The sequence below is a fragment of the Cherax quadricarinatus genome, chromosome 100 (assembly GCF_038502225.1).
Source record: "Cherax quadricarinatus isolate ZL_2023a chromosome 100, ASM3850222v1, whole genome shotgun sequence".
Taxonomy (NCBI): domain Eukaryota; kingdom Metazoa; phylum Arthropoda; class Malacostraca; order Decapoda; family Parastacidae; genus Cherax; species Cherax quadricarinatus.
This window is the reverse complement of record NC_091391.1, coordinates 9,576,426-9,604,315: the sequence shown is the minus strand read 5'-3', so window position 1 is coordinate 9,604,315 and position 27,890 is coordinate 9,576,426. Positions and strand designations below refer to the sequence as shown.

Genomic DNA, 27,890 nt, shown 5'->3' with positions numbered 1-27,890 from the left:
AATCTTGTGGAACATAGTGTACCAGTGTGCGTTTCCTAGACAATGGAAGACGTGGACATCCAAGGACACTTCAGCTTCTATCAAGTCACCGATACCTGTCGAAGGTGTTGAGAACACCATAGCTCACGTTACAAAGAGCAAGGTATGTTACGAATTTCTTGTAGATCGGGGGATTGCGCAATTCTTGAGTCACAAGGAGTTTGTAATCAACCTATAATCGGCAGTAAGGTGTGGACTTTTGAGTCCAAACAAGTAGGTATTTCGTCAGCCATCATCGAATGAAATATGCTGACATAACACCCCCTAGGGGTAATTTATACTTAAAAATTGTATCTCTTGACAGCCCAATGTTGTGATGCCTTCGACAGCTTCTAGACCTCGTCTGCAGGGGCGGCTGTGTAGACGATTTGCTGTCATTTATCAGCTAAGTGTTCATTATATATAGTTATAATTTAAACACAGCAGGTAAGGCCAAAATCTTCAACACTGCCTGATCCTCATCCGATTTGATTCTTCTCATTAACTTCGCATCATCTGCAAACAAGGACACTTCTGTGTGTGTGTGTGTGTGTGTGTGTGTGTATGTGTGTGTGTGTGTGTGTGTGTGTGTGTGTGTGTGTGTGTGTGTGTGTGTGTGTGTGTGTGTGTGTGTGTGTGTGTGTGTGTTGTGGTGTCAGGGGTCGACAGTCATCTCCTGGCCCCGCCTCTTCACTGGCCGCTGCTCAGTCACTCTACCAGCGTGTGTGTGTTAGAGAGAGTGGGTAACATCGCTGCGTCACTTGGAGTGGAGAGTGCGTGTGAGAGAGAGAGTGAGTGGGTAACGTCACTTGGAGTGGAGACTCAGAACACAACAGTAGTCACAAAGTCACCTGCCAGATTAGCCTTCAAACACAAGGTGACGTTTGTCTGTTTGGAAAAGTTATTGAATGAATGATTTCTTCAGAGCTGAAGTTGAAAGTGTGAGAAACATTGTAAAGTGTTTGAGAATTATTGTTAAGATAATGGACGTCGATGATCAGTTTCCTGTGTGAGAAACATTGTTCATGGTGAGAGTTTTTGTAGTGTGTACGCTGGCTGAGTGTGAAAGTACGGTGCTTCAACCACTGTAGAGCGGGCGAATGTACAGTGGGCGAGAGTGAATGTACAGTGGGTGAGAGTGAATGTACAGTGGGTGAGAGTGAATGTACAGTGGGTGAGAGTGAATGTACAGTGGGTGAGAGTGAATGTACAGTGGGTGAGAGTGAATGTACAGTGGGCGAGAGTGAATGTACAGTGGGTGAGAGTGAATGTACAGTGGGTGAGGGTGAATGTACAGTGGGTGAGGGTGAATGTACAGTGGGTGAGGGTGAATGTACAGTGAGTGAGGGTGATTATACATTGTGTGAGAGTGAAAGTACAGTTGATGAGAGTGAATGCAGAGTTGGTGAGGGTGAATGTACAGTGTGGAGAAAATTTCTCCAGGAGGGGGGTATCAGCCCCTGTCAGCCCTTTCAGCCCTGAGGGGCCCAGCCCTCTCAGAAGGGGCGAGCATCTTGTTTACTGCTACTGCAAGTAATTGATCCCAGATGCAATTCAAGTATGTGACGTGGTCAAGCGACCGACACTCCTTGCATGAGTCCAGTGTTGCGATGTGTAGTTTAATAAGAGACAGTCCATCTCTTACCTTAGCAGGACAATTAAGGAAAATCCTGCTCCCACTTTATTACCATGGTAAAGATAGTGGACATTGTTGTTTATGCTTAAGACAGCAAGAATCAAGCATTCTGCTTTGCTTTATAGTGGAAGTTTAGCAAGGTGGGAATAGCGGGAGCTGGACTTACCCTACCTTAACAAGTAGCCAGCAATGAAACTATTGTTACTATATATTCCCTCGCTACTCCTATTTATTGAACTTTTCCCTCACAGGGGAGACAGGGCAGGTGGAGTCAGGTTAGTGTTGTCACCATGCTTTAGGCCTTGTGCTAGGTGATGACAGGATAGTGTTATCACCTAGCACAGGGACATGTGCTAGGTTGTGTAAGGTTTGTTTTATCACCATGCATGCATGGTGATATGTGGTATTTGTAGTTAGGTTAGTGTTACCGCAATGCATTAGGACATGAGGTATGTTGAGTCAAGTTAGAGTTATGACCATTCATGCATGGTTATATGTAGAAGGCACAGTCAGACTGGTGTTATCATCATGCATGTGGACATGTGGTAGGTGGAGTCAGGTTAGTGTTGTCACCATGCAATGGGACATGATGTGGGTGGAGTCATGTTAGTGGTATCACAATGCATAGGCATATGTTGTAGGTGGAGTCAGGTTAGTATTATCACAATGCACGAGGACATATGCGATGTGGAATCAGGTTGGTGTTATCACCATGCATAAGGACATGTGGTAGGTGGATTCAGGTTAGTGTTATCACCATGCATGAAAGGTGATATGTGGTTTGTGGAGTCAGGTTACTGTTATCACCATGTATGCATGGTGATATGTGGTAGTTTCAGTCAGGTTAGTGTTACCATCATGCATGGTGATATGTGATAGGATGAGTCTGGTTAGTATTATCACCATGCATGGGGACAAGTGGTAGGTGCAGTCAGGTTAGTGTTATCACCATGCATGCATAGTGATATGGTGTAGTTGGAGTCAGGTTAGTGTTTTCACGATGCATTAGGACATGTGGTAAGTGGAGTCAAGTTAGTGTTATTACTATGCAGGCATGGTGATATGTGGAAGATGCAGTCCGGCTAGTGTTTTCACTATGCATGCAAGGTGATACGTAAACAAACCATACCACGTGCCGGATTTGAACCCGCGGTCAGAGAGTCTCAAATCCCGCCCGTGGTATGGTTTGTTTGCAACCGTGTCATTACGATTTCGTGAGTCAAGGTGATATGTGATAGGTGGTGTCAGGTTAGTGTTTTCATCATGTCTGCATGCTGATATGTGGTAGATGGAGTCAGGTTAGTGTTATCATTATGCATGGGGACATGTGGTAGGAGGAATGAGGTTAGAGTTGTCACCATGCATGGGGACATGTGGTAGGTGGAGTCATATTAGTGGTAACACCATGCATGGGGGCATGTGGTAGTTGGAGTCAGGTTAGTGTTATCCTCATGCACAGGGACATGTGCTAGGTGGTGTCAGGTTAGAGTTATCACAATGCACGCATGGTGATATGTGGAAGGTGTAGTTAGGCTAGTGTTACCACAATGCATGAGGACATGTGGGAGGTGGAGTCAAGTTAGAGTTATCACCAGTCATGCATGGTGATGTATGGAAGGTGCAGTCATGATGGTGTAATCACCATGCATGGGGACATGTGGTAGGTGGAATCATGTTAGTTTTATCACCATGCATGAGGACATGTGCTAGGTGGAATCGGATTAGTGTTATCAACATGCTTGTGGACATATGGTAGGTGGAGTCAAGTTAGTGTTATCACCATTCATGGTGATATGTGCTAGGTAGTGTCTGGTTATTGTTATCACTGTGCATGGGAACTTATGGTAGGTGGATTCACGTTTGTGTTATCACTTTGCATGGGGACATGTGTTATCTGGAGTCAAGTTAGTGGTATCACCATGCATGGGGACATGTGGTAGGTGGAGTCAGGTTAGTGTTATCACTGTGCATGGTGACACGTGGTAGGTGGAGTCAGGTTAGTGTTATCACCACGCATGGTGACATGTGGTAGGTGGAGTCAGGTTAGTGTGATCACCACTCATGGGGACATGTGTTAGGTTGAGTCAGGTTAGTGTTATCACCACGCATGGGGACATATGGTAGGTGGAGTCAAGTTACTGTTATCACCAGGCATTGGGACATGTGGTAGGTAGAGTCAGGTTTGTGTTATCACTGTGTATGGTCACTTGTGGTAGGTGGAGTCAGGTGAGTGTTATCACCTTGCATGGGGACATGTGGTAGGTCGAGTCAGTATAGTGTTATCACCATGCATGCATGGTGATATGTGGTAGGTGGAGTCAGGTTAGTGCTATCCCAATGGATTCATAGTGATATGTGGTAGGTGGACTCAGCTTAGTGTTATCACCATGCATGGTTATATGTGGTAGGTGTAGTCAGGTTAATGTTATCAACGTGCATGCATGGTGATGTGTGGTTGTTGTACTCAGATTAATTTTATAACCATGCATACATGGTGATACGTGGTAAGTGGAGTTAGGTTAGTGTAATCATCATGCATGCTTGGTGATATGTGATTGGTGGAGTTAGGTTAGTGTTATCACCTTGCATGGTGATATGTTGTATTTGGAGTTAGGTTAGTGTTATCACCATGTATGGGGACATGTGGTAGGTGGAGTCATGTTAGTGTTATCACCATGCATGGGGATATGTGGTAGGTTGAGTCATATTAGTGATATCACCATCCATGCATTGTTATATGTGTAATAAAGTTGGTAGAATTACCGACAATATGTAAAGTAAAAGGACACAAGTGCAACTAATGTGACATTTATTGTGGCAACGTTTCGCTCTCCAGGAGCTTTATCAAGCCATTACAAACAATACATGGACACAGAGGGTATATAAAGGCTCAGAGTGAGGTGAATACTAGTGAGGTACCATTTCGATGTTCACTAGTGGTAGTAGTAGTAGTAGTAGTAGTAGTGGTAGTGACAAAAGTAATACAATATGGTGAACACTGAAACAAGCTGCCTCATTCCAGTTTATATTTGTCCAACCTATTTTTATGTTACCCAAGTAATAGCTTTTATATCCTTTTACTCATGTACGAATTAATTGCTCTACCATATTGTATTACTTTTGTCACTACCACTACTACTACTACTACTACTACCACTAGTGAACATCGAAATGGTACCTCACTAGTATTACACCTCACTCTGAGCCTTTATATACCCTCTGTGTCCATGTATTGTTTGTAATGGCTTGATAAAGCTCCTGGAGAGCGAAACGTTGCCACAATAAATGTCACATTAGTTGCACTTGTGTCCTTTTACTTTACACATTGTTATATGTGGTACGTAGAGTCACGTTAGTGTTATCACCATGCATGCATGTTGATATGTGGTAGGTGGAGTCAGGCTAGTGTTATCATCATGAATGGGGACATGTGGTAGGTGGAGTCAGGTTAGGGTTATCACAATACATGTGGATATGTGGTACGTGGAGTCTGGTTAGTGTTATCACCACGCATGGTGACATGTGGTAGGTTTAGTCAAGTTAGCGCTATCAGCGTGCACGGGGACAAATGGTAGGTGGAGTCAGGTTAGTGTTATTACCATGCATGGCGACATATGGTAGGTGGAGTCAGGTTAGAGTTATCACCATGCGTGGTGACATGTGGTAGGTGGAGTTAGGTTTGTGTTATCACCATGCATGGTGACATGTGGTAGGTGGAGTCAGGTTAGTGTTATCACCATGCATGGTGACATGTGGTAGGTTTAGTTAGGTTTGTGTTATCACCATGCATGGTTACATATGGTAGGTGGAGTCAGGTTAGTGTTTTCACCATGCATTGGGACATGTGGAAGGTCGAGTCAAGTTAGTGTTACTAGCATGCATGTCGACATGCGGTAGGTGGAGTCGGTTTAGTGTTATCACCATGCATGGGGACATGTGGTAGCTGGAGTCATGTTAGAGTTATCACCATGCGTGGTGACATGTGGTAGGTGGAGTTAGGTTTGTGTTATCACCTTGCATGGTTACATATGGTAGGTTGAGTCAGGTTATTGTTATCACCATGCATGGGGACATGTGGTAGGTGGAGTTTGGTAAGCGTTATCACTATGCATGGCGACTTGTGGTAGGTGGAATCAGGTTAGTGTTATTAAGATGCATGGGGACATGTGGCAGGTGGAGTCAGGTTAGTGTTATCACTATGGATGGGGACATGTGGCAGGTGGAGTCAGGTTAGTGTTATCACTATGGATGGGGACATGTGGTAGGTGGAGTCAGGTTAGTGTTATAACCATGGATGGGGACATGTGGTAGGTGGAGTCAGGTTAGTGTTATCACCATGGATGGGGACATGTGGTAGGTGGAGTCTGATAAGCGTTATCACTATGCATGGCGGCATGTGGTAGGTGGAGTCAGGTTAGTGTTATCACCATGCATAGTGATGTGTCGTAGGTGGAGTCAGGTCAGTGTTATTAAGTTGCATGGGGACATGTGGTAGGTGGTGTCAGGTTAGTGTTATCACCATGCATGGTGACATGTGGTAGGTGGAATCAGGTTAGTTTCTTCCATAAATGTTCCCATATCTTGTAAGTGTCTCAATCTTCAACATTTCGGTTTTAAACCATTTATCACATCTGGAATTATCTTCCCCTTGTTTGGTACTATATATGACCACTATGGTCTTGGTGCATCCATCTGAATAAAATGTAACAATCCTGGAGTTCATTAATCTTAAATAGTTGATATAATGAAAATGGATGGAACGTTACACGGGTTTATGCTGTGGTGCCACAAATTTTGTTGGATTTCGAGCAATATCTGTGAAACTAACATTTTGTTCAGCTTTAAGATTTTAGTGCTGATGAGTTTTTCTCTAAGTAAAGAAACTCTTGGTGTTGTGATAATTGGTAAAAAAAAAAATACCCGACAATTGAAGATTGAAACACTTATGTTATATATGGGAATCTTTATTCAGGAAACGTTTCACCACACAGTGGCTTCATCAGTCCAATACAAATCAGAAGGGTGTAAGGAGAGGAGGATTTTGAGGTAATCAGTCCCTCAACCTGAAATCGATGTGTTCAGTCCATCAGTCTTGTACAAAGTACAGCATGGGGCTGTATACATGGCTTATATACTGTAGTCAGGCGAGGCGAAGCAGGAGGAGGCTTGGTCATAGTGGTACCACTAGTCTAAGTGTTGTTAGAGTTATTATGTGCTAATTCTGTTAATTAAATTAATGTCTGATATATATAATTAAGGACTGTTCATTCTGATCAGAAATAAGTCACAGAATATGACTTTATTTTGTAATTCTAGGTAGTCCTTTTATGTGTCTATAACTTCTATGTTTCCTCAAGGTCATTCTTAAAACTTACTGACTTACTGACTTAATTTCTTAAAGCTGCTCAATCTTTCTGTGAGAAAAGTTTTCACTGACTTTGGTTTGTATTCATGACTCACGAAATCGTAATGACACGATTGCAAACAAACCATACCACGGGCGGGATTTGAACCCGCGGTCAGAGAGTCTCAAAACTCCAGACCGTCCAGTGGCTAACGCGACGGTCTGGAGTTTTGAGACTCTCTGACCGCGGGTTCAAATCCCGCCCGTGGTATGGTTTGGTTTGTATATATATTTTTCATGCAACATTTCTGATTGCCTCATCTGATTAGCTTTAACACTTCAGTGCTGATTACTTGATGATGCAAAAATCTGTCCTGAGTCGCTGGGATATGGTGTGTATATACCCTAAATTACCATTTTATTTAAGAAATATGAATATTAGTTCTCCATATGATGACTTGTTAATGTCTGCTCTGATTCCCTTCAGATATTCAAACTGCATTATCAACTTGTGATGCAAGGTGATAATGCAACAATTGCAATAACTGGAGAATAACTAACTATCTTCCAGCAATTTTGCGTAGTGATTAGTGAAACTATTTTAATAGAAACATAATACTGATAAATTTAATAACTAAACAATGTCTATAAATCTAGTTTACTGATGCCATTTAGGATAAGATAATTATCTTTAAGTTTAAGCTTTGAAGGTGCAAATTTGCTTTGTTGTTTCTTTTTATCAATTTAGGAGGAAAATCACTTTATCTGATACCTATTACAAGTTGTAACTGCTGAGCTTAATTGTATCATTTTTCTTTCAGTAACTTGGTCTAGTATGTGTCATGCATAGGAGAATAAATTTTGTGATTTTTTCTCAATAATCTATTGGTTTAGGTAATATGAGAGACTCACTAGCCATGGGTTCAAACCCCACCCGTTCCATGGGTTTCTTCATCGGTTATGCTTCTTGCACCTCTTAAGGGAGGTTCCTCGACGCTGGTGAGGGGCTCTTGATCATGGAAATTGGATCTGTGATCCAGTTCCCTGAAGTGAGCCCCATAATTATAATTATAACTAAGCTTCTTGCATGCCTCGAGGTACAACCAGCTTTAGTTATAACTTCAGCTCTTAAATCTGACAGCAGTCGAGATAAGTAGCTTTATTTTGGCTACAGGATGAGTGTGGAGGTGTGGTTGTTGGTGGCAGGACTGGTGTTGGCAGCCTGGGTTTACTCTGGTTGGCGCCACAGTTACTGGTCATCCCGTGGAGTGACAACACCTCCTTGTTTACCAGTCCTCGGCCACATGCACAAGCAATTATCACTCTTCCAATCTCGGATGGCTTATTATGATGAGGTTTGTACTTAACACTTAATGTTCTTTATTAAAAGTATTTTCAATAAAAATTCAGACTTTTAAACCATGTCAGAGCAAAATAATCAAGGGTATTACTGTAGTAAAACCTGTGGACTCATGCAGAGAAGTTTTCTCAAATCAAGTGATTTTAATTTACGTATTTTTAGAACATAAGAAAGAAGGAACACTGCAGCAGACCTACTGACCCATGCGAGGCAGGTCTATGTTACTCCCCAGCTTATACCAGTGACCCACCTAGTCAGGCCACCTCCACTTAAGGAAGGAGCACAGCATAAGACCTAGTAGCACAAGCTAATTATTTCCCACTCACACCCACTCACACCCACCCACACCCACCCACACCCACCCACACCCACTCATGTATTTATCTAACCTATTTTTAAAACTACACAACGTTTTAGCCTCAATAACTGCACTCGGGAGTTTGTTCCACTCATCCACAACTCTATTACCAAACCAGTACTTTCCTATATCCTTCCTGAATCTGAATTTTTCCAACTTGAAACCATTGCTGCGAGTCCTGTCTTGGCTGGAAATTTTCAGCACACTATTTACATCCCCTTTATTTATTCTTGTTTTCCATTTATACACCTCAATCATATCCCCCCTAATTCTACACCTTTCTAGAGAGTGCAGATTCAGGGCCTCAGTCTATCCTCATACGGAAGATTCAGGGCCCTCAGTCTATCCTCATAGTGCAGATTCAGGGCCCTCAGTCTATCCTCATAGAGCAGATTCAGGGCCCTCAGTCTATCCTCATAGTGCAGATTCAGGGCCCTCAGTCTATCCTCATAGTGCAGATTCAGGGCCCTCAGTCTATCCTCATAGTGCAGATTTAGGGCCTTAGTCTATCCTCATAGTGCAGATTCAGGGCCTCAGTCTATCCTCATAGTGCAGATTCAGGGCCTCAGTCTATCCTCATAGTGCAGATTCAGGGCCTCAGTCTATCCTCATAGTGCAGATTCAGGGCCTCAGTCTATCCTCATAGTGCAGATTCAGGGCCTCAGTCTATCCTCATAGTGCAGATTCAGGGCCTCAGTTTATCCTCATAGTGCAGATTCAGGGCCTCAGTCTATCCTCATAGTGCAGATTCAGGGCCTCAGTCTATCCTCATAGTGCAGATTCAGGGCCTCAGTCTATCCTCATAGTGCAGATTCAGGGCCTCAGTCTATCCTCATAGTGCAGATTCAGGGCCTCAGTCTATCCTCATAGGGAAGATTTCTGATACATGGGATCATCTTTGTCATCCTCCTCTGTACGTTTTCCAGAGCATTTATATCCATTCTGTAATACTAGTACCAGTACTAGTACCAGTACTAGTACCAGTACTAGTACCAGAACTAGTACCAGTACTAGTACCATTCTGTAATACTGTGACCAGAACTGAGCAGCATAGTGCTACTAGTACCAGTACTAGTACCAGTACTAGTACCAGTACTAGTACCAGTACTAGTATCAGTACTAGTGCCAGTACTAGTACCAGTACTTGCACCAGTACTAGTATCAGTACTAGTACCAGTACTAGTACCAGTGCTAGTACCAGTACTAGTACCAGTACTAGTACCAGTACTAGTACCAGTACTAGTACCATTCTGTAATACTGTGACCAGAACTGTGCAGCATAGTACTACTAGTACCAGTACTAGTACCAGTACTAGTACCAGTACTAGTAACATTCTGTAATACTGTGACCAGAACTGTGCAGCATAGTACTACTAGTACCAGTACTAGTACCAGTACTAGTACCAGTACTAGTACCAGTACTAGTACCAGTACTAGTACCAGTACTAGTACCAGTACTAGTACCAGTACTAGTACCAGTACTAGTACCAGTACTAGTACCAGTACTAGTACCAGTACTAGTACCAGTACTAGTACCAGTACTAGTACCAGTACTAGTAACATTCTGTAATACTGTGACCAGAACTGTGCAGCATAGTACTACTAGTACCAGTACTAGTACCAGTACTAGTACCAGTACTAGTACCAGTACTAGTACCATTCTGTAATACGGTGACCAGAACTGAGCAGCATAGTACTACTAGTACCAGTACTAGTACCAGTACTAGTACCAGTACTAGTACCAGTACTAGTACCATTCTGTAATACAGTGACCAGAACTGAGCAGCATAGTCTAAATGAGGCCTAACCAAGGATATATAGTGTTGAAGAACAACCTGAGGACTTCTATTATTTATACTTCTAGATATGAAGCCAAGAATTCTGTTAGCTTTATTGCGAACACTAATGCACTGTTGTCTTGGTTTCACATTATTGGTTACCAAAACTCCTAAATTCTTTTCACAATCAGAAGTATTAAGATCTACATTATTTAGTTTATATGTGACATGGTTATTTACTTGTCTAACATTTAGAACTTTGCATTTGTCTATATTAAACTGCATCTGCCACTTCTCCGACCATTGCGTCAGTCTATTCAAATCATCCTGGAGTGCTCTAGTGTCCTCATTAGAATGAATTGTACAGCCTATTTTGGTGTCATCAGCAAATTTGCTTGTGACACTATTTATTCCCTCATCTATGTCGTCTATGTAAACTGTGAACAACAACGGGCCCAATACTGACCCCTGAGGAACACCACTTGCGACGTGCCAACATTCTGTTTCTCCCTTTTTATGCAAACTCTCTGCTGTCTATTTGTCAGCCACGCCTCTACCCAGAAAAAAATTTCTCCTTCTATTCCGTGTGCCTTAAGTTTCCTCAATAGCCTCTGGTGTGGAACTCTATCGAAAGCCTTACTGAAGTCCATATACACAATATCATATTCATTACCATACTCTACCTCCTCAAACACCTTAGTAAAAAAGTCAGTAAATTCGTAACACAGGAACGCCCCTTTGTAAAACCGTGTTGAGATTCATTAATCAGTTTATTCCTTTCAAGGTGGCTACGAATTGCCTCTGCAATTATTGATTCAATAAATTTTCCCACTATGGAGGTAAGGCTTATTTGTCCATAGTTCGAAGCCAAGGACCAGTCACCTGCCTTGCCAATAGGAATTACATTTGCTCTTTTCCACTTATCAGGCACTATGCCAGTTTGTAGTGATATGTTGAAAAGATTAGTCAAAGGTATGCTAAGTTCCTCTTTACGTTCCTTTAACACCCTTGCAAACAGTTCATCAGGACCTGGGAATTTGTTAGGTTTTAATTTCTCTATTTGCCTGAGGACAATGTCACTAGTTACTGCAATCGTGCAGAGTTTATTATCATCCTGTTCTGCATAACCTATTATTTCAAGAATTTCGCTAGTATTTTCCTGGGTAAAAACTGAGAGGAAGTAGGTATCGAGAATTCCACATATATCCTTATCACTGTCAGTTATCTGACCAGAGTTACTCTTAAGTGGGCCTATCTTGTCCCTAATCTTACTTCTGTATACCTGAAAGAACCCTTTTGGGTTAGTCTTTAAATCCCTTGCGACCTTAGCCTTATAATCCCTTTTTGCTTTTCTTATTCCTTTTATAATTCTTTAATTGAATATATTGATTTCTTAACTACCTATTTTCTCTTTTGATAAGCTAAATATGCCTCTCCTTTGACCAGTGAGATGTTGTAATCTATTATTCGTCTATTTGGGATTATTTTTCTTAGATCTAATTTCCCTACTTGGAACAAAAGTTGTCTGGGCAGCTAGTACTGTGCTCAGAAAAAGTCAAATTGGCAACCAACACCACCTACCTGACCAACAGCAGGTCACCCCAATTTAGCCCACCGAGGTAATTTCTAAGTCCAATGAAATCGGCCAATGTTGTTAGGTAAGACACATATGCAACAGTTAGACAACTTTATTCCGAAACGTTTCGCCTACACAGTAGGCTTCTTCAGTCGAATACAGAAAGTAGGCAGGAACAGTAGAGATGTGAAGACGATGTAATCAGTCCATCACCCTTAAAGTCGTAGAATTTGAGGTTGTCAGTCCCTCGGCCTGGAGAAGTTCAGTTCCATAGTCAGGAACTATCTGAAGATTAAGCGACAGTGCGGAGACTTAAATACTGTCGGAAGGAGAGGTGCAGGGTAGTAGTAGTAGTAGTAGTAGTAGTAGTAGTAGTAGTAGTAGTAGTAGTAGTAGTAGTGAGAGGCAACTGAGAGGTCATGTCCCTCTCAGATCCAACCCTTCTCACTTGAAAAGCTTGTCCAAGGTGTTTTCTGTACCAAGATGCCACGTGTTGCAGTGTCTGACAAGATGAACATCAAAATGGTATACAATACCGACAGGTTGTTAGGTAAGACACATATGCATATGTGCATATGTGTCTTACCTAACAACCTGTCGGTATTGTATACCATTTTGATGAAATCGGCCAAGCAGAAGTCTGGGACAGAGACTTGATTGCAGTTCACTGGGTAATTCCATATTATATTGAAACTAAGTGATTTTTGATCACTTTCCCCAAGCTCATCATTAACCTCAAGCTTACTAATTAGTGACTTTCTGTTGGCAAAACCCAAGTCAAGCAGATTGTTTCCTCTAGTTGGTTCTGTTACAAACTGTTTCAAAAAACAATCCTGAACCATATCAGGAAAGTCACGAGACTCAAGATTTCCTGTCATATTGTTCCAATCAATTTGTCTAAAGTTAAAATCTCTCATTAACACATTTTCATATCTAGATGCCATTTGAATTTTGTTCCAAAGCAGCTTACTGCATTCCCTATTAAGGTTTGGGGGGGCCTATGAATCACAGCCAAAAATTAGTTTTTCACACCACTGGGGAAACTGTAGCCAAACAGATTCTGTGTCTGATGTTTCTAGTCTTATATCATGTAAAACAACATTTTAAATGATCTCTGACATATATCATCACTCCACCACCCTTCCTGTTGACCGTATCAGTGTGGAATAGTTTATAACCCTCTATGTTGCATTCGGAAGGCATTTCTCTATCTTTCAGGTTGTACCAGGTCTCTTTTATAGCAATAATATCTAAATTACCTCCACTTGCAAGTAATCTTAGCTCATCTATCTTATTTCTTAGACTCCTACTACTTGTGTAGTAAACCTTAAGGGAGCTAGTCACTCGTTGCCATCTACTATCTCTCTTTATTTGTTGATCATTTGCTTTGACTTTTGCAACTTTATGTTGAATATCGTCTTTTAAACATATCCCTGAGGTATCCTGGTTATATCTGCTGTTTCCAACCCTAATACTGCAGCCTGACTGTTTCCCACAAACACCCATACCTCTGTAATCTATGTGGAGTTTACCTTGAGAGAGTTCCGGGTGTCAACGCCCCCGCGGCCCGGTCTGTGACCAGGCTTCCTGGTGGATCAGAGCCTGATCAACCAGGCTGTTACTGCTGGCTGCACGCAATCCAACGTACGAGCCACAGCCCGGCTGGTCAGGTACCGACTTTAAGTGCTTGTCCAGTGCCAGCTTGAAGACAGTCAGGGGTCTATTGGTATTCCCCCTTATGTATGTTGGGAGGCAGTTGGACAGTCTCGGGCCCTTGACACTTATTGTATTGTCTCTTAACGTGCTAGTGACACCCCTGCTTTTCATTGGGGGGATGTTGCATCGTCTGCCAAGTCTTTTGCTTTCGTTGTGAGTGATTTTCGTGTGCAAGTTCGGTACTAGTCCCTCTAGGATTTTCCAGGTGTATATAATCGTGTATCTCTCCCGCCTGCGTTCCAGGGAGTACAGGTTCAGGAACCTCAAGCGCTCCCAGTAATTGAGGTGTTTTATCTCCGTTATGCGCGCTGTGAAGGTTCTCTGTACATTTTCTAGGTCAGCAATTTCACCTGCCTTGAAAGGTGCTCTTAGTGTTCAGCAATATTCCAACCTAGATAGAACAAGTGACCTGAAGAGTGTCATCATGGGCTTGGCCTCCCTAGTTTTGAAGGTTCTCATTATCCATCCTGTCGTTTTTTAGCGACTGATACAATGTTATGGTCTTTGAAGGTGAAATCCTCCGACATGATCACTCCCAGGTCTTTGACGTTGTTTTGTCGCTCTATTTTGTGGCCGGAAATTGTTTTGTACTCTGATGAAGTTTTACTTTACTCGTGTTTACCATATCTGAGTAATTGAAATTTCTCATTGTTGAACTTCATATTGTTTTCTGCAGCCCACTGAAAGATTTGGTTGATGTCCGCTTGGAGCCTTGCAGTGTCTGCATTGAAAGACACTGTCATGCAGATTCGGGTGTCATCTGCAAAGGAAGACACGGTGCTGTGGCTGACATCCTTGTCCATGTCAGATATGAGGATGAGAAACTAGATGGGAGCGAATACTGTGCCTTGTGGAACAGAGCTTTTCACCGTAGCCGCCTCGGACTACTACTGTTGACTACTTCTCTTTGTGTTCTGTTTGTGAGGAAATTATAGATCCATCTACCAACTTTTCGTGTTATTCCTTTAGCACGCATTTTGTGCGCTATTACGCCATGGTCACACTTGTTGAAGGCTTTTGCAAAGTCTGTGTATGTTACATCTGCATTTTTTTGTCTTCTATTGCATCCAGGACCTTGTCATAGTGATCCAATAGTTGAGACAGACAGGAGCGACCTGTTCTAAACCCATGTTGCCTTGGGTTGTGTAACTGATGGGTTTCTAGATGGGTGGCGATCTTGCTTCTTAGGACTCTTTCAAAGATTTTTATGATATGGGATGTTAGTGCTATCGGTCTGTAGTTCTTTGTTGTTGCTTTACTGCCCCCTTTGTGGAGTGGGGCTATGTCTGTTGTTTTTAGTAACTGTGGGACGACCCCCGTGTCCATGCTCCCTCTCCATAGGATGGTAAAAGCTCGTGATAGGGGCTTCTTGCAGTTCTTGATGAACACGGAGTTCCATGAGTCTGGCCCTGGGGCAGAGTGCATGGGCATGTCATTTATCGCCTGTTCGAAGTCATCTGGCGTCAGGATAACATCAGATAGGCTTGTGTTAACCAAATTCTGTGGCTCTCTCATAAAAAATTCCTTTTGATCTTCGACTCTCAGTCTGGTTAGCGGCTTGCTAAAAACTGAGTCATAATGGGACTTGAGTAGCTCACTCATTTCCTTGCTGTCATCTGTGTAGGACCCATCATGTTTAAGTAGGGGCCCAATACTGGACGTTGTTCTCAACTTTGTTTTGGTATGGGAAAAGAAATACTTTGGGTTTCTTTCGATTTCATTTATGGCTTTTAGTTCTTCCCACGATTCCTGACTCCTATAAGATTCCTTTAGCTTAAGTTCGATGTTTGCTATTTCTCTGACCAGTGACTCCCTACGCATTTCAGATATATTGGCCTCTTTTAGCCGCTCTGTTATTCTTTTCCGTCGCCTGTAAAGGGAGTGCCTGTCTCTTTCTATTTTACATCTATTCCTCCTTTTTCTTAAAGGAATAAGCCTTGAGCATACATCGAGTGCCACCGAGTTAATCTGTTCTAGGCATAAGTTGGGGTCTGTGTTGCTTAGTATATCTTCCCAGCTTATATCGGTTAGGACTTGGTTTACTTGGTCCCACTTTATGTTTTTGTTATTGAAGTTGAATTTGGTGAATGCTCCCTCGTGACTAATCTCATTATGTCGGTCTGGGGCTCCACGCATACATGACTGAACCTCAATTATGTTGTGATCTGAGTATATTGTTTTTGATATGGTGACATTTCGTATCAGATAATCATTGTTAGTGAAGATGAGGTCTAGTGTATTCTCCAGTCTAGTAGGCTCTATTATTTGCTGGTTTAAGTTGAATTTTGTGCAGAGATTTAAAAGCTCGCGTGAGTGTGAGTTTTCATCAGAGCTGCCTCCTGGTGTTATTACTGCAACAATATTATTTGTTATATTCCTCCATTTTAGGTGCCTTAAGTTGAAATCCCCCAGGAGCAAGATGTTGGGTGCAGGAGCTGGAAGATTTTCAATACAGTGGTCAATTTTTAACAGCTGTTCCTGGAATTGCTGGGACGTTGCATCCGGAGGCTTGTAGACTACCACAATGACTAGGTTTTGGTTCTCGATCTTTACTGCTAAAACTTCCACTACATCATTTGAGGCATTAAGCAGTTCTGTGCAAACAAGTGACTCTGCGATATACAGGCCAACCCCCCCTTTTGCCAGTTCACTCTGTATAGGTTGTAACCTGGGATCCATATTTCGTTGTCCAAGTGATCCTTTATGTGGGTCTCCGTGAAAGCCGCGAACATTGCATTTGCCTCTGCAAGCAGTCCACGGATGAAAGGTATTTTGTTGTTCGTTGCTTGCTTTAGACCCTGTATATTTGCAAAGAAGAATGTCATCGGACTGGTGGTATTGGTGGTACTGGGGGGGACTTTTTTTTCTGGCATTAGTATCTGTATCTGTTGGTTTGGAGTGGAGGCCATCGACTGTGGTTCCACTCCAGGAATGACTGGATTTGGTGTACGATTTCTGCCATTTCCTGCCAGTTTTTTTTCCTTCCTGGCACTAAAAAAAACCTCTCCCTCTTGAGTGGCTGTGGCTACCCAGGTTTTCCCATGGCCTGGATGTTTTGTATCTTTTTGTCCCCTTTAGATGGTATGCCTGGCAATTTAAGTTATAGCACAGTCTTTCCTGTACTGAAGAGGGACACATTTCAGGGTGAAAAAGTTTACAGGACAGGGAATTTGCATTTTCCTGTTGTCATATGGGCACGGCATTTTCTAGGGCTATCAAAGTTGCACGTCCTATCTGTTTTTCCAGATTTCCCATGCCTACAGATACCAAGTGCATAGTATGTGCACAGGCTTGGTTTTCATTTACCTTGGGTTTCTGTGACTGTATTCCCTGTTGGTGCATGTTTACCTGTCTCTTTCCTATCCTCACTAGCACTAACAATGGGGCCCTCACCAGTTGGTTTTGGTAATGTATCCTCACTAAGGCTAGTGGAGTCCCCTTGTTTGCTATTTCCTGTGGTATTACTAGCTTGTAATATTGGTTTTATTTTGTCCTTCACTACACTTGTTTCCCCACTACAGCTCCTGTCTCCCTCGAGGTCATTTATATGTATTCCCTCCTGCGTACATTTACTGACTACCTGGACAGCATCTCCAACCTCACCATTACTGTCTCCCAGGACAGCACTGTCAGCCCCATATTTACTGACTACCGGGACATCACCTCCAGCCTTACAGTTTCTGAATACATGGCCAGTATCAAGGGCAATACCATCCAGCCCAGACTTTTTATTTTCCCATTTGTTATAGAATGCTTCCAGGTTTTCCATGAAGGCTGTTTTGATGTTATCCTCTTTTAATACCAATGTCTACAGATTGCTCTCATTTGGGCATACCCAAAAACACAGTTTAAAGTCCTAGACAAGTCCTCAATTACCTCCTCAATTGAACTGACTAATGCAACTGCTCTAGCCCCAGAGAGATGAACCCCATCCCTTGCATACATATCACGTTTGCCAAAGAATTTGTCCCAGTTATCAATGAATGGGATTGCAAGTTTCCTTGAAGTACCTGTCCAGCCAGCAATTTATACCAATTGCCCTAGACATCCATTCATTGCCTACTCCCCTTCTAGGCAAAATGCTACATATGACTGGGATCCCTCTCTTAGACCTGACTACTACTATGGCTGACCTGTACTTATCCAGTAGCTCCTGTCTCTTGCCCTCCCCAATGTCTTTTCCACTGGCACTAAGACAGATACAGAGTGTGTTCCCATTACCTCATGTAATATTATCCAACCTGCTGACTATGTCACCAGCACCAGGTCCTGAGAGGCACACCCTCTGTCTGACCTTTCTATCTCTGTTACAAAAAGCATGGTCCATATAACTTACCTGAGAGTCTCCCATACTCAGAATATTCTTACCTTGATTAGTATGGGAGTCAGTGGTATCTTTAACCTCACTAACCACTGAAGTACACTCATCCAGGAGAATAGAAAATCGATTTCCCACCTTCACAACTTCTCTGTTAACCTTCCTTATCTTCCTTCTACCTGAATTGTGAACCACTTGCAACTTAAGGCCAACCCATGACTACGTAGCAGACTGCTCGTCTCATCGTTATCTCTAGTGTTATCCCAGTGATTTCTCAGATAATTTTTAAAACTGAATTCTTCTAACTTGAAGCTTTTTTTCTAGTTTTCTTAAATATTCTTAGTATCCTATTCATATCAAATTTGTTTAAGACAGCCTATCCCCAACATTCTTCAGTCAAATTTACATACGTTCTTGAATGTTTTAGTTATCTACATAAAATAATATTTAATTATTGGAAATTATTTAATTATATAAATTATTTAATTATTTAAAATATTAAAATATTTAAAAATTTAAATTATTTAATTATTTAAAATATGTCAATATTCGAAAAGTTGAAAAATTACCTCAAGCAGGTAGAGTATGGTGATAAGTATGAGTGAGGGAGATAAGAGTATGGTGATAAGTATGAGTGAGGGAGGTAAGAGTATGGTGATAAGTATGAGTGAGGGAGGTAAGAGTATGGTGATAAGTATGAGTGAGGGAGGTAAGAGTATGGTGATAAGTATGAGTGAGAGAGGTAAGAGTATGGTGATAAGTATGAGTGAGGGAGGTAAGAGTATGGTGATAAGTATGAGTGAGGGAGATAAGAGTATGGTGATAAGTATGAGAGAGGGAGGTAAGAGTATGGTGATAAGTATGAGTGAGGGAGATAAGAGTATGGTGATAAGTATGAGTGAGGGAGGTAAGAGTATGGTGATAAGTATGAGTGAGGGAGATAAGAGTATGGTGATAAGTATGAGTGAGGGAGGTAAGAGTATGGTGATAAGTATGAGTGAGGGAGATAAGAGTATAGTGATAAGTATGAGTGAGGGAGGTAAGAGTATGGTGATAAGTATGAGTGAGGGAGGTAAGAGTATGGTGATAAGTATGAGTGAGGGAGGTAAGAGTATGGTGATAAGTATGAGAGAGGGAGGGAAGAGTATGGTGATAAGTATGAGAGAGGGAGGTAAGAGTATGGTGATAAGTATGAGTGAGGGAGATAAGAGTATGGTGATAAGTATGAGTGAGGGAGGTAAGAGTATGGTGATAAGTATGAGTGAGGGAGGTAAGAGTATGGTGATAAGTATGAGTGAGGGAGATAAGAGTATGGTGATAAGTATGAGTGAGGGAGGTAAGAGTATGGTGATAAGTATGAGTGAGGGAGATAAGAGTATGGTGATAAGTATGAGTGAGGGAGGTAAGAGTATGGTGATAAGTATGAGTGAGGGAGATAAGAGTATAGTGCTAAGTATGAGTGAGGGAGGTAAGAGTATGGTGATAAGTATGAGTGAGGGAGGTAAGAGTATGGTGATAAGTATGAGTGAGGGAGGTAAGAGTATGGTGATAAGTATGAGTGAGGGAGGTAAGAGTATGGTGATAAGTATGAGTGAGGGAGGTAAGAGTATGGTGATAAGTATGAGTGAGGGAGGTAAGAGTATGGTGATAAGTATGAGTGAGGGAGGTAAGAGTATGGTGATAAGTATGAGTGAGAGAGGTAAGAGTATGGTGATAAGTATGAGTGAGGGAGGTAAGAGTATGGTGATAAGTATGAGTGAGGGAGGTAAGAGTATGGTGATAAGTATGAGTGAGGGAGGTAAGAGTATGGTGATAAGTATGAGTGAGGGAGGTAAGAGTATGGTGATAAGTATGAGTGAGGGAGGTAAGAGTATGGTGATAAGTATGAGTGAGGGAGGTGAGAGTATGGTGATAAGTATGAGAGAGGGAGATAAGAGTATGGTGGTAAATATGAGTGAGGGAGGTAAGAGTATGGTGATAAGTATGAGTGAGGGAGGTGAGAGTATGGTGATAAGTATGAGAGAGGGAGATAAGAGTATGGTGGTAAATATGAGTGAGGGAGGTAAGAGTATGGTGATAAGTATGAGTGAGGGAGGTGAGAGTATGGTGATAAGTATGAGTGAGGTAGGTGAGAGTATGGTGATAAGTATGAGTGAGGGAGGTAAGAGTATGGTGATAAGTATGAGTGAGGGAGGAAAGAGTATGGTGATAAGTATGAGAGAGGGAGATAAGAGTATAGTGATAAGTATGAGTGAGGGAGATAAGAGTATGGTGATAAGTATGAGTGAGGGAGATAAGAGTATAGTGATAAGTATGAGTGAGGGAGGTAAGAGTATGGTGATAAATATGAGTGAGGGAGATAAGAGTATAGTGATAAGTATGAGTGAGGGAGGTAAGAGTATGGTGATAAGTATGAGTGAGGGAGATAAGAGTATAGTGATAAGTATGAGTGAGGGAGGTAAGAGTATGGTGATAAGTATGAGTGAGAGAGGTAAGAGTATAGTGATAAGTATGAGTGAGGGAGGCAAGAGTATGGTGATAAGTATGAGTGAGAGAGGTAAGAGTATATTGATAAGTATGAGTGAGGGAGATAAGAGTATAGTGATAAGTATGAGAGAGGGAGATAAGGGTATGGTGGTAAGTATGAGTGAGGGAGGTAAGAGTATGGTGATAAGTATGAGTGAGAGAGGTAAGAGTATGGTGATAAGTATGAGTGAGGGAGGTAAGAGTATGGTGATAAGTATGAGTGAGGGAGGTAAGAATATGGTGATAAGTGTGAGTGAAGGAGGTAAGAGTATGGTGATATGTATGAGTGAGGGAGGAAAGAGTATGGTGATAAGTATGAGTGAAGGAGGTAAGAGTATGGTGATATGTATGAGTGAGGGAGGTAAGAGTATGGTGATATGTATGAGTGAGGGAGGAAAGAGTATGGTGATAAGTATGAGTGAAGGAGGTAAGAGTATGGTGATATGTATGAGTGAGGGAGGAAAGAGTATGGTGATATGTATGAGTGAGGGAGGAAAGAGTATGGTGATATGTATGAGTGAGGGAGATAAGAGTATAGTGATAAGCATGAGTGAGGGAGGTAAGAGTATAGTGATAAGTATGAGTGAGGGAGGTAAGAGTATGGTGATATGTATGAGTGATGGAGGTAAGAGTATGGTGATATGTATGAGTGAGGGAGGTAAGAGTATGGTGATAAGTATGAGTGAGGGAGGAAAGAGTATGGTGATAAGTATGAGTGATGGAGGTAAGAGTATGGTGATATGTATGAGTGAGGGAGGTAAGAGTATGGTGATAAGTATGAGTGAGGGAGATGAGAGTATAGTGATAAGTATGAGTGAGGGAGATAAGAGTATAGTGATAAGCATGAGTGAGGGAGGTAAGAGTATGGTGATAGTATGAGTGAGGGAGATAAGAGAATAGTGATAAGTATGAGTGAGGGAGATAAGAGTATGGTGATAAGTATGAGTGAGGGAGATGAGAGTATAGTGATAAGTATGAGTGAGGGAGGTAAGAGTATGGTGATAAGTATGAGTGAGGGAGATGAGAGTATAGTGATAAGTATGAGTGAGGGAGGTAAGAGTATGGTGATAAGTATGAGTGAGGGAGATGAGAGTATAGTGATAAGTATGAGTGAGGGAGATAAGAGTATGGTGATAAGTATGAGTGAGGGAGATGAGAGTATAGTGATAAGTATGAGTGAGGGAGGTAAGAGTATGGTGATAAGTATGAGTGAGGGAGGTAAGAGTATGGTGATAGTATGAGTGAGAGAGGTAAGCGTATGGTGATAAGTATGAGTGAGGGAGGTAAGAGTATGGTGATAGTATGAGTGAGGGAGATAAGAGAATAGTGATAAGCATGAGTGAGGGAGATGAGAGTATAGTGATAAGTATGAGTGAGGGAGATGAGAGTATAGTGATAAGTATGAGTGAGGGAGGTAAGAGTATGGTGATAAGTATGAGTGAGAGAGGTAAGCGTATGGTGATAAGTATGAGTGAGGGAGATAAGTGTATGGTGATAAGTATGAGTGAGGGAGATGAGAGTATAGTGATAAGTATGAGTCAGGGAGGTAAGAGTATGGTGATAAGTATGAGTGAGGGAGGTAAGAGTATGGTGATAAGTATGAGTGAGGGAGATAAGAGTATAGTGATAAGTATGAGTGAGGGAGATAAGAGTATAGTGATAAGTATGAGTGAGGGAGATAAGAGTATAGTGATAAGTATGAGTGAGGGAGATAAGAGTATAGTGATAAGCATGAGTGAGGGAGGTAAGAGTATGGTGATAAGTATGAGTGAGGGAGATGAGAGTATAGTGATAAGCATGAGTGAGGGAGATAAGAGTATAGTGATAAGTATGAGTGAGGGAGATAAGAGTATGGTGATAAGTATGAGTGAGGGAGATGAGAGTATAGTGATAAGCATGAGTGAGGGAGATAAGAGTATAGTGATAAGTATGAGTGAGGGAGATAAGAGTATGGTGATAAGTATGAGTGAGGGAGATAAGAGTATAGTGATAAGTATGAGTGAGGGAGATAAGAGTATAGTGATAAGCATGAGTGAGGGAGATAAGAGTATGGTGATAAGTATGAGTGAGGGAGATAAGAGTATGGTGATAAGCATGAGTGAGGGAGATAAGAGTATAGTGATAAGTATGAGTGAGGGAGATAAGAGTATAGTGATAAGTATGAGTGAGGGAGATAAGAGTATAGTGATAAGTATGAGTGAGGGAGATAAGAGTATAGTGATAAGTATGAGTGAGGGAGATAAGAGTATGGTGATAAGTATGAGTGAGGGAGATAAGAGTATAGTGATAAGTATGAGTGAGGGAGGTAAGAGTATGGTGATAAGTATGAGTGAGGGAGGTAAGAGTATGGTGATAAGTATGAGTGAGGGAGGTAAGAGTATAGTGATAAGTATGAGTGAGGGAGGTAAGAGTATAGTGATAAGTATATACACGTTGTAATGCCAGGGTATATTTCCAGGTATACCACAAGTATGGAGGAACAAGACTGTGTGGATTATATGATCTGTTTCGTCCTGTTTTGATGATTGGAGATCCTAAGCTTCTCAAAAACATCTTGGTTAAAGACTTTGATCATTTTGTTGACATACGAAAATTTCTGGCTGAAGAAGGAAGCATTACGAACGAAATGCTTGGTAACAAGTCTGGAGATGAGTGGAAGGCTCTCCGGGCAGCACTGAGTCCAACTTTCACCTCGGGCAAGATGCGTGGGATGTTTCCTCTTATTTGTGACAAGGCCGATGCTCTAGTTTCTTTTTCTCTTAAAGAAGCTGCTAAGAAACCTTATGTTGATATGAAAGTAAACTTTGGAAGATTTACTATGGACACAATTGCTTCGTGTGCTTTTGGTATTGAATGTAACTCCTTTGGTAACGAGGAACCAGAGTTTGTCAAATATGCAACAACGTTCTTCAACTTTTCATTTTTTGGGACCATAAAATCTGTCTTTTTCAACATGTACCCAAGATTTTTTAACGCACTGAGAGTCAAAATAGAGACAGCATCTGTGCCCTTTTTCCAATCTGTTGTGGAACAAACCATAGCAGCGAGGAAGGCGGGACATAAAAGGGGTGACTTCCTTGACCTCCTCCTGGAAGCAAGAACTAGTTACGTCCCGCCCAACATTACTCATAAATCAACTGAAAAATACGACCAAGACACCGCAAGTAATGAATTGACTTGCTTGGGGAATGACAGAAGCTTTACTGGAGACTCTTCTCGCGGTGGAACTCATAATATATCTATCACCCCATCTAAACAAGGTCAGTGCAGATATATTATTAGCATTGATTTCATAACTCTCCTAAGATAATGAAACCCCTAACATTATATTTATTTAAACATTTGCATATTTCATTAAGTAATACTCAGATTGTTTCAGAAATTTAATAATAACAAACCATGAAATTATGGATGTGAATGACACGGTTCAACTGATTTGCTAAAACTAAAACAAAGACAAAAGCTTTACTGTAAAAAAATTTTTGCTTTTATAACAGGAATGAACCTTGCTTTCAAGGTCAAGTTCGTCGATTTGACTTATTCAGATATATATATATATATATATATATATATATATATATATATATATATATATATATATATATATATATATATATATATATATATATATATATATATATATATATATATATATATATATTTTATTATTATCACACTGGCCGACTTCCACCAAGGCAGGGTGGCCCGGAAAAGAAAAACTTTCACCATCATTCACTCCATCACTGTCTTGCCAGAAGGGTGCTTTACAATACAGTTTTTAAACTGCAACATTAACTCCCCTCCTTCAGAGTGCAGGCACTGTACTTCCCATCTCCAGGACTCGAGTCCGGCCTGCCGGTTTCTTGAACCCCTTCATAAATGTTACTTGCTCACACTCCAACAGCACATCAAGTATTAAAAACCATTTGTCTCCATTCACTTCTATCAAATATGCTCAGGCATGCTTGCTGGAAGTCCAAGCCCCTCGCACACAAAACCTCCTTTACCCCCTCCCTCCAACCTTTCCTAGGCCGACCCCTACCCCGCCTTTTTTCCACTACAGACTGATACACTCTTGAAGTCATTCTGTTTCGCTCCCTTCTCTCTACATGTCCGAACTACCTCAACAACCCTTCCTCAGCCCTGTGGACAACAGTTTTGGTAATCCCGCACCTCCTCCTAACTTCCAAACTACGAATTCTCTGCATTATATTCACATCACACATTGCCCTCAGACATGACATCTCCACTGCCTCCAGCCTTCTCCTCGCTGCAACATTCATCACCCATGCTTCACACCCATATAAGAGCATTGGTAAAACTATACTCTCATACATTCCCCTCTTTGCCTCCAAGGACAAAGTTCTTTGTCTCCTCAGACTCATAAGTGCACTGCTCACCCTTTTCCCCTCATCAGTTCTATGATTCACCTCATCTTTCATAGACCCATCCGCTGACACGTCCACTCCCGAATATCTGAATACATTCACCTCCTCCATACTTTCTCCCTCCAATCTGATATCCAATCTTTCATCACCTAATCTTTTTGTTATTCTAATAACCTTACTCTTTCCTGTATTCACTTTTAATTTTCTTCTTTTGCATACCCTACCAAATTTATCCACCAACCTCTGCAACTTCTCTTCAGAATCTCCCAAGAGCACAGTGTCATCAGCAAAGAGCAACTGTGACAACTCCCACTTTATGTGTGATTCTTTATCTTTTAACTCCACGCCTCTTGTCAAGACCCTCGCATTTACTTCTCTTACAACCCCATCTATAAATTTATTAAACAACCACGGTGACATCACACATCCTTGTCTAAGGCCTATTTTTACTGGGAAATAATCTCCCTCTTTCCTACATACTATAACTTGAGCCTCACTATCCTCGTAAAAACTCTTCACTGCTTTCAGTAATCTATCTCCTACACCATACACCTGCAACATCTGCCACATTGCCCCCCTATCCACCCTGTCATACGCCTTTTCCAAATCCATAAATGCCACAAAAACCTCTTTAGCCTTATCTAGATACTGTTCACTTATATGTTTCACTGTAAACACCTGGTTCACACACCACCTACCTTCCCTAAAGCCTCCTTGTTCATCTGCTATCGTATTTCCGTCTTACTCTTAATTCTTTCAATAATAACTCTACCATACACTTTACCAGGTATACTCAACAAACTTATCCCCCTATCATTTTTGCACTCTCTTTTGTCCCCTTTGCCTTGATACAAAGGAACTATGCATGCTCTCTGCCAATCCCTAGGTACCTTACCCTCTTCCATACATTTATTAAATAATTGCACCAACCACTCCAAAACTAAATCCCCACCTGCTTTTAACATTTCTATCTTTATCCCATCAATCCCAGCTGCCTTACCCCCTTTCATTTTACCTACTGCCTCACGAACTTCCCCCACACTCACAACTGGCTCTTCCTCACTCCTAAAAGACGTTATTCCTCCTTGCCCTATACACGAAATCACAGCTTCCCTATCTTCAACATTTAACATTTCCTCAAAATATTCCCTCCATCTTCCCAATACCTCTAACTCTCCATTTAATAACTCTCCTCTCCTATTTTTAACTGACAAATCCATTTGTTCTCTAGGCTTCCTTAACTTGTTAATCTCACTCCAAAACTTTTTCTTATTTTCAACAAAATTTGTTGATAACATCTCACCCACTCTCTCATTTGCTCTCTTTTTACATTGCTTCACCACTCTCTTAACCTCTCTCTTTTTCTCCATATACTCTTCCCTCCTTGCATCACTTCTACTTTGTAAAAGCTTCTCATATGCTAACTTTTTCTCCCTTACTACTCTCTTTACATCATCATTCCACCAATCGCTCCTCTTCCCTCCCGCACCCACTTTCCTGTAACCACAAACTTCTGCTGAACACTCTAACACTACATTTTTAAACCTACCCCATACCTCTTCGACCCCATTGTCTATGCTCCCATTAGCCCATGTATCATCCAAATCTATCCTCCAATAGCTGTTTATATCTTACCCTAGCTGCCTCCTCTTTTAGTTTATAAACCTTCACCTCTCTCTTCCCTGATGCTTCTATTCTCCTTGTATCCCATCTACCTTTTACTCTCAGTGTAGCTACAACTGAAAAGTTATCTGATATATCTGTGGCCCCTCTATAAACATGCACACCCTGAAGTCTACTCAACAGTCTTTTATCTACCAATACATAATCCAACAAAGTACTGTCATTTCGCCCTACATCATATCTTGTATACTTATTTATCCTCTTTTTCTTAAAATATGTATTACCTATAACTAAACCCCTTTCTATACAAAGTTCAATCAAAGGGCTCCCATTATCATTTACACCTGGCACCCCAAACTTACCTACCACACCCTCTCTAAAAGTTTCTCCTACTTTAGCATTCAGGTCCCCTACCACAATTACATGTATATATATATATATATATATATATATATATATATATATATATATATATATATATATATATATATATATATATATATATATATATATATATATATATATATATATATATATATATATATATGTATATATACATCTAATGGCTAAGCTATTCATTTAAGCACTAGACACATAAATCAGTACTTGCCGACATTGTAGTGACACTCATATAGTCCAAGACTATGAGTGTCAGTCGATGAAAAAAAAAAGTCTCTCGGCGACGCCAAGCTAGAAGTGTTTACATTTTGATCTCTCGACCAATGGGAAGCGAGCAGACGCCATGATCACTTAGCTGGAGCGACTCACAGCAGGTTTGTGATTGGTCAAAAACAGAGAACGGGAACCCAGATGCATAGCAAGAGTAGGAGGACATGCGCAAAAAAACATGCTTTTACGTCTTAGTAAACGCATGTAATGAAAATTAATGGCTTCATTGGTTCTGGATCTCTGTTTATCTTGAATTTCAAGTTAGCTAATTGGTTTAGAGGTTTAACTTACATAGATTCCAAAGCATTTATATGTTTTATTATCAAAGATTAGCCGGTAGTCTCCCGGCCCGGGCCTTTTCCAAGTGGTGGCCCGGCCTTGGCTCCCTCTTTAAGGAGTGTCTGAGACCTAAGTCTCCCATGGGAGGAGGCACAAGTACCTCCTCATCTTTGGGACCAACTGTCCCCAGACCTAGCCACAAGCTAGGCCTCTCTGGTCTGCCATCCCCACCCCAAGGGGGCAAATGGGAATGACAGTCTTATGAGCTAAAGGCTCGGGCTCAGGCACCTACCCTACCCTA

The 27,890-nt window shown here is 41.4% G+C and overlaps 1 protein-coding gene across 1 annotated transcript in view; it reads left to right on the top strand.

Annotated features, from left to right (window-relative positions):
* Positions 1-8,173: 8,173 nt before the first annotated feature.
* The window catches only part of LOC128704700 (cytochrome P450 3A41-like), a 118,893-nt gene continuing 99,176 nt past the window's right edge, over positions 8,174-27,890 (top strand). The window contains exons 1-2 of the mRNA XM_070079646.1: positions 8,174-8,353; positions 23,089-23,890. Of these exons, the coding sequence (XP_069935747.1) occupies positions 8,174-8,353; positions 23,089-23,890 (982 nt within the window). The remainder of the gene's footprint in view (positions 8,354-23,088; positions 23,891-27,890) is intronic.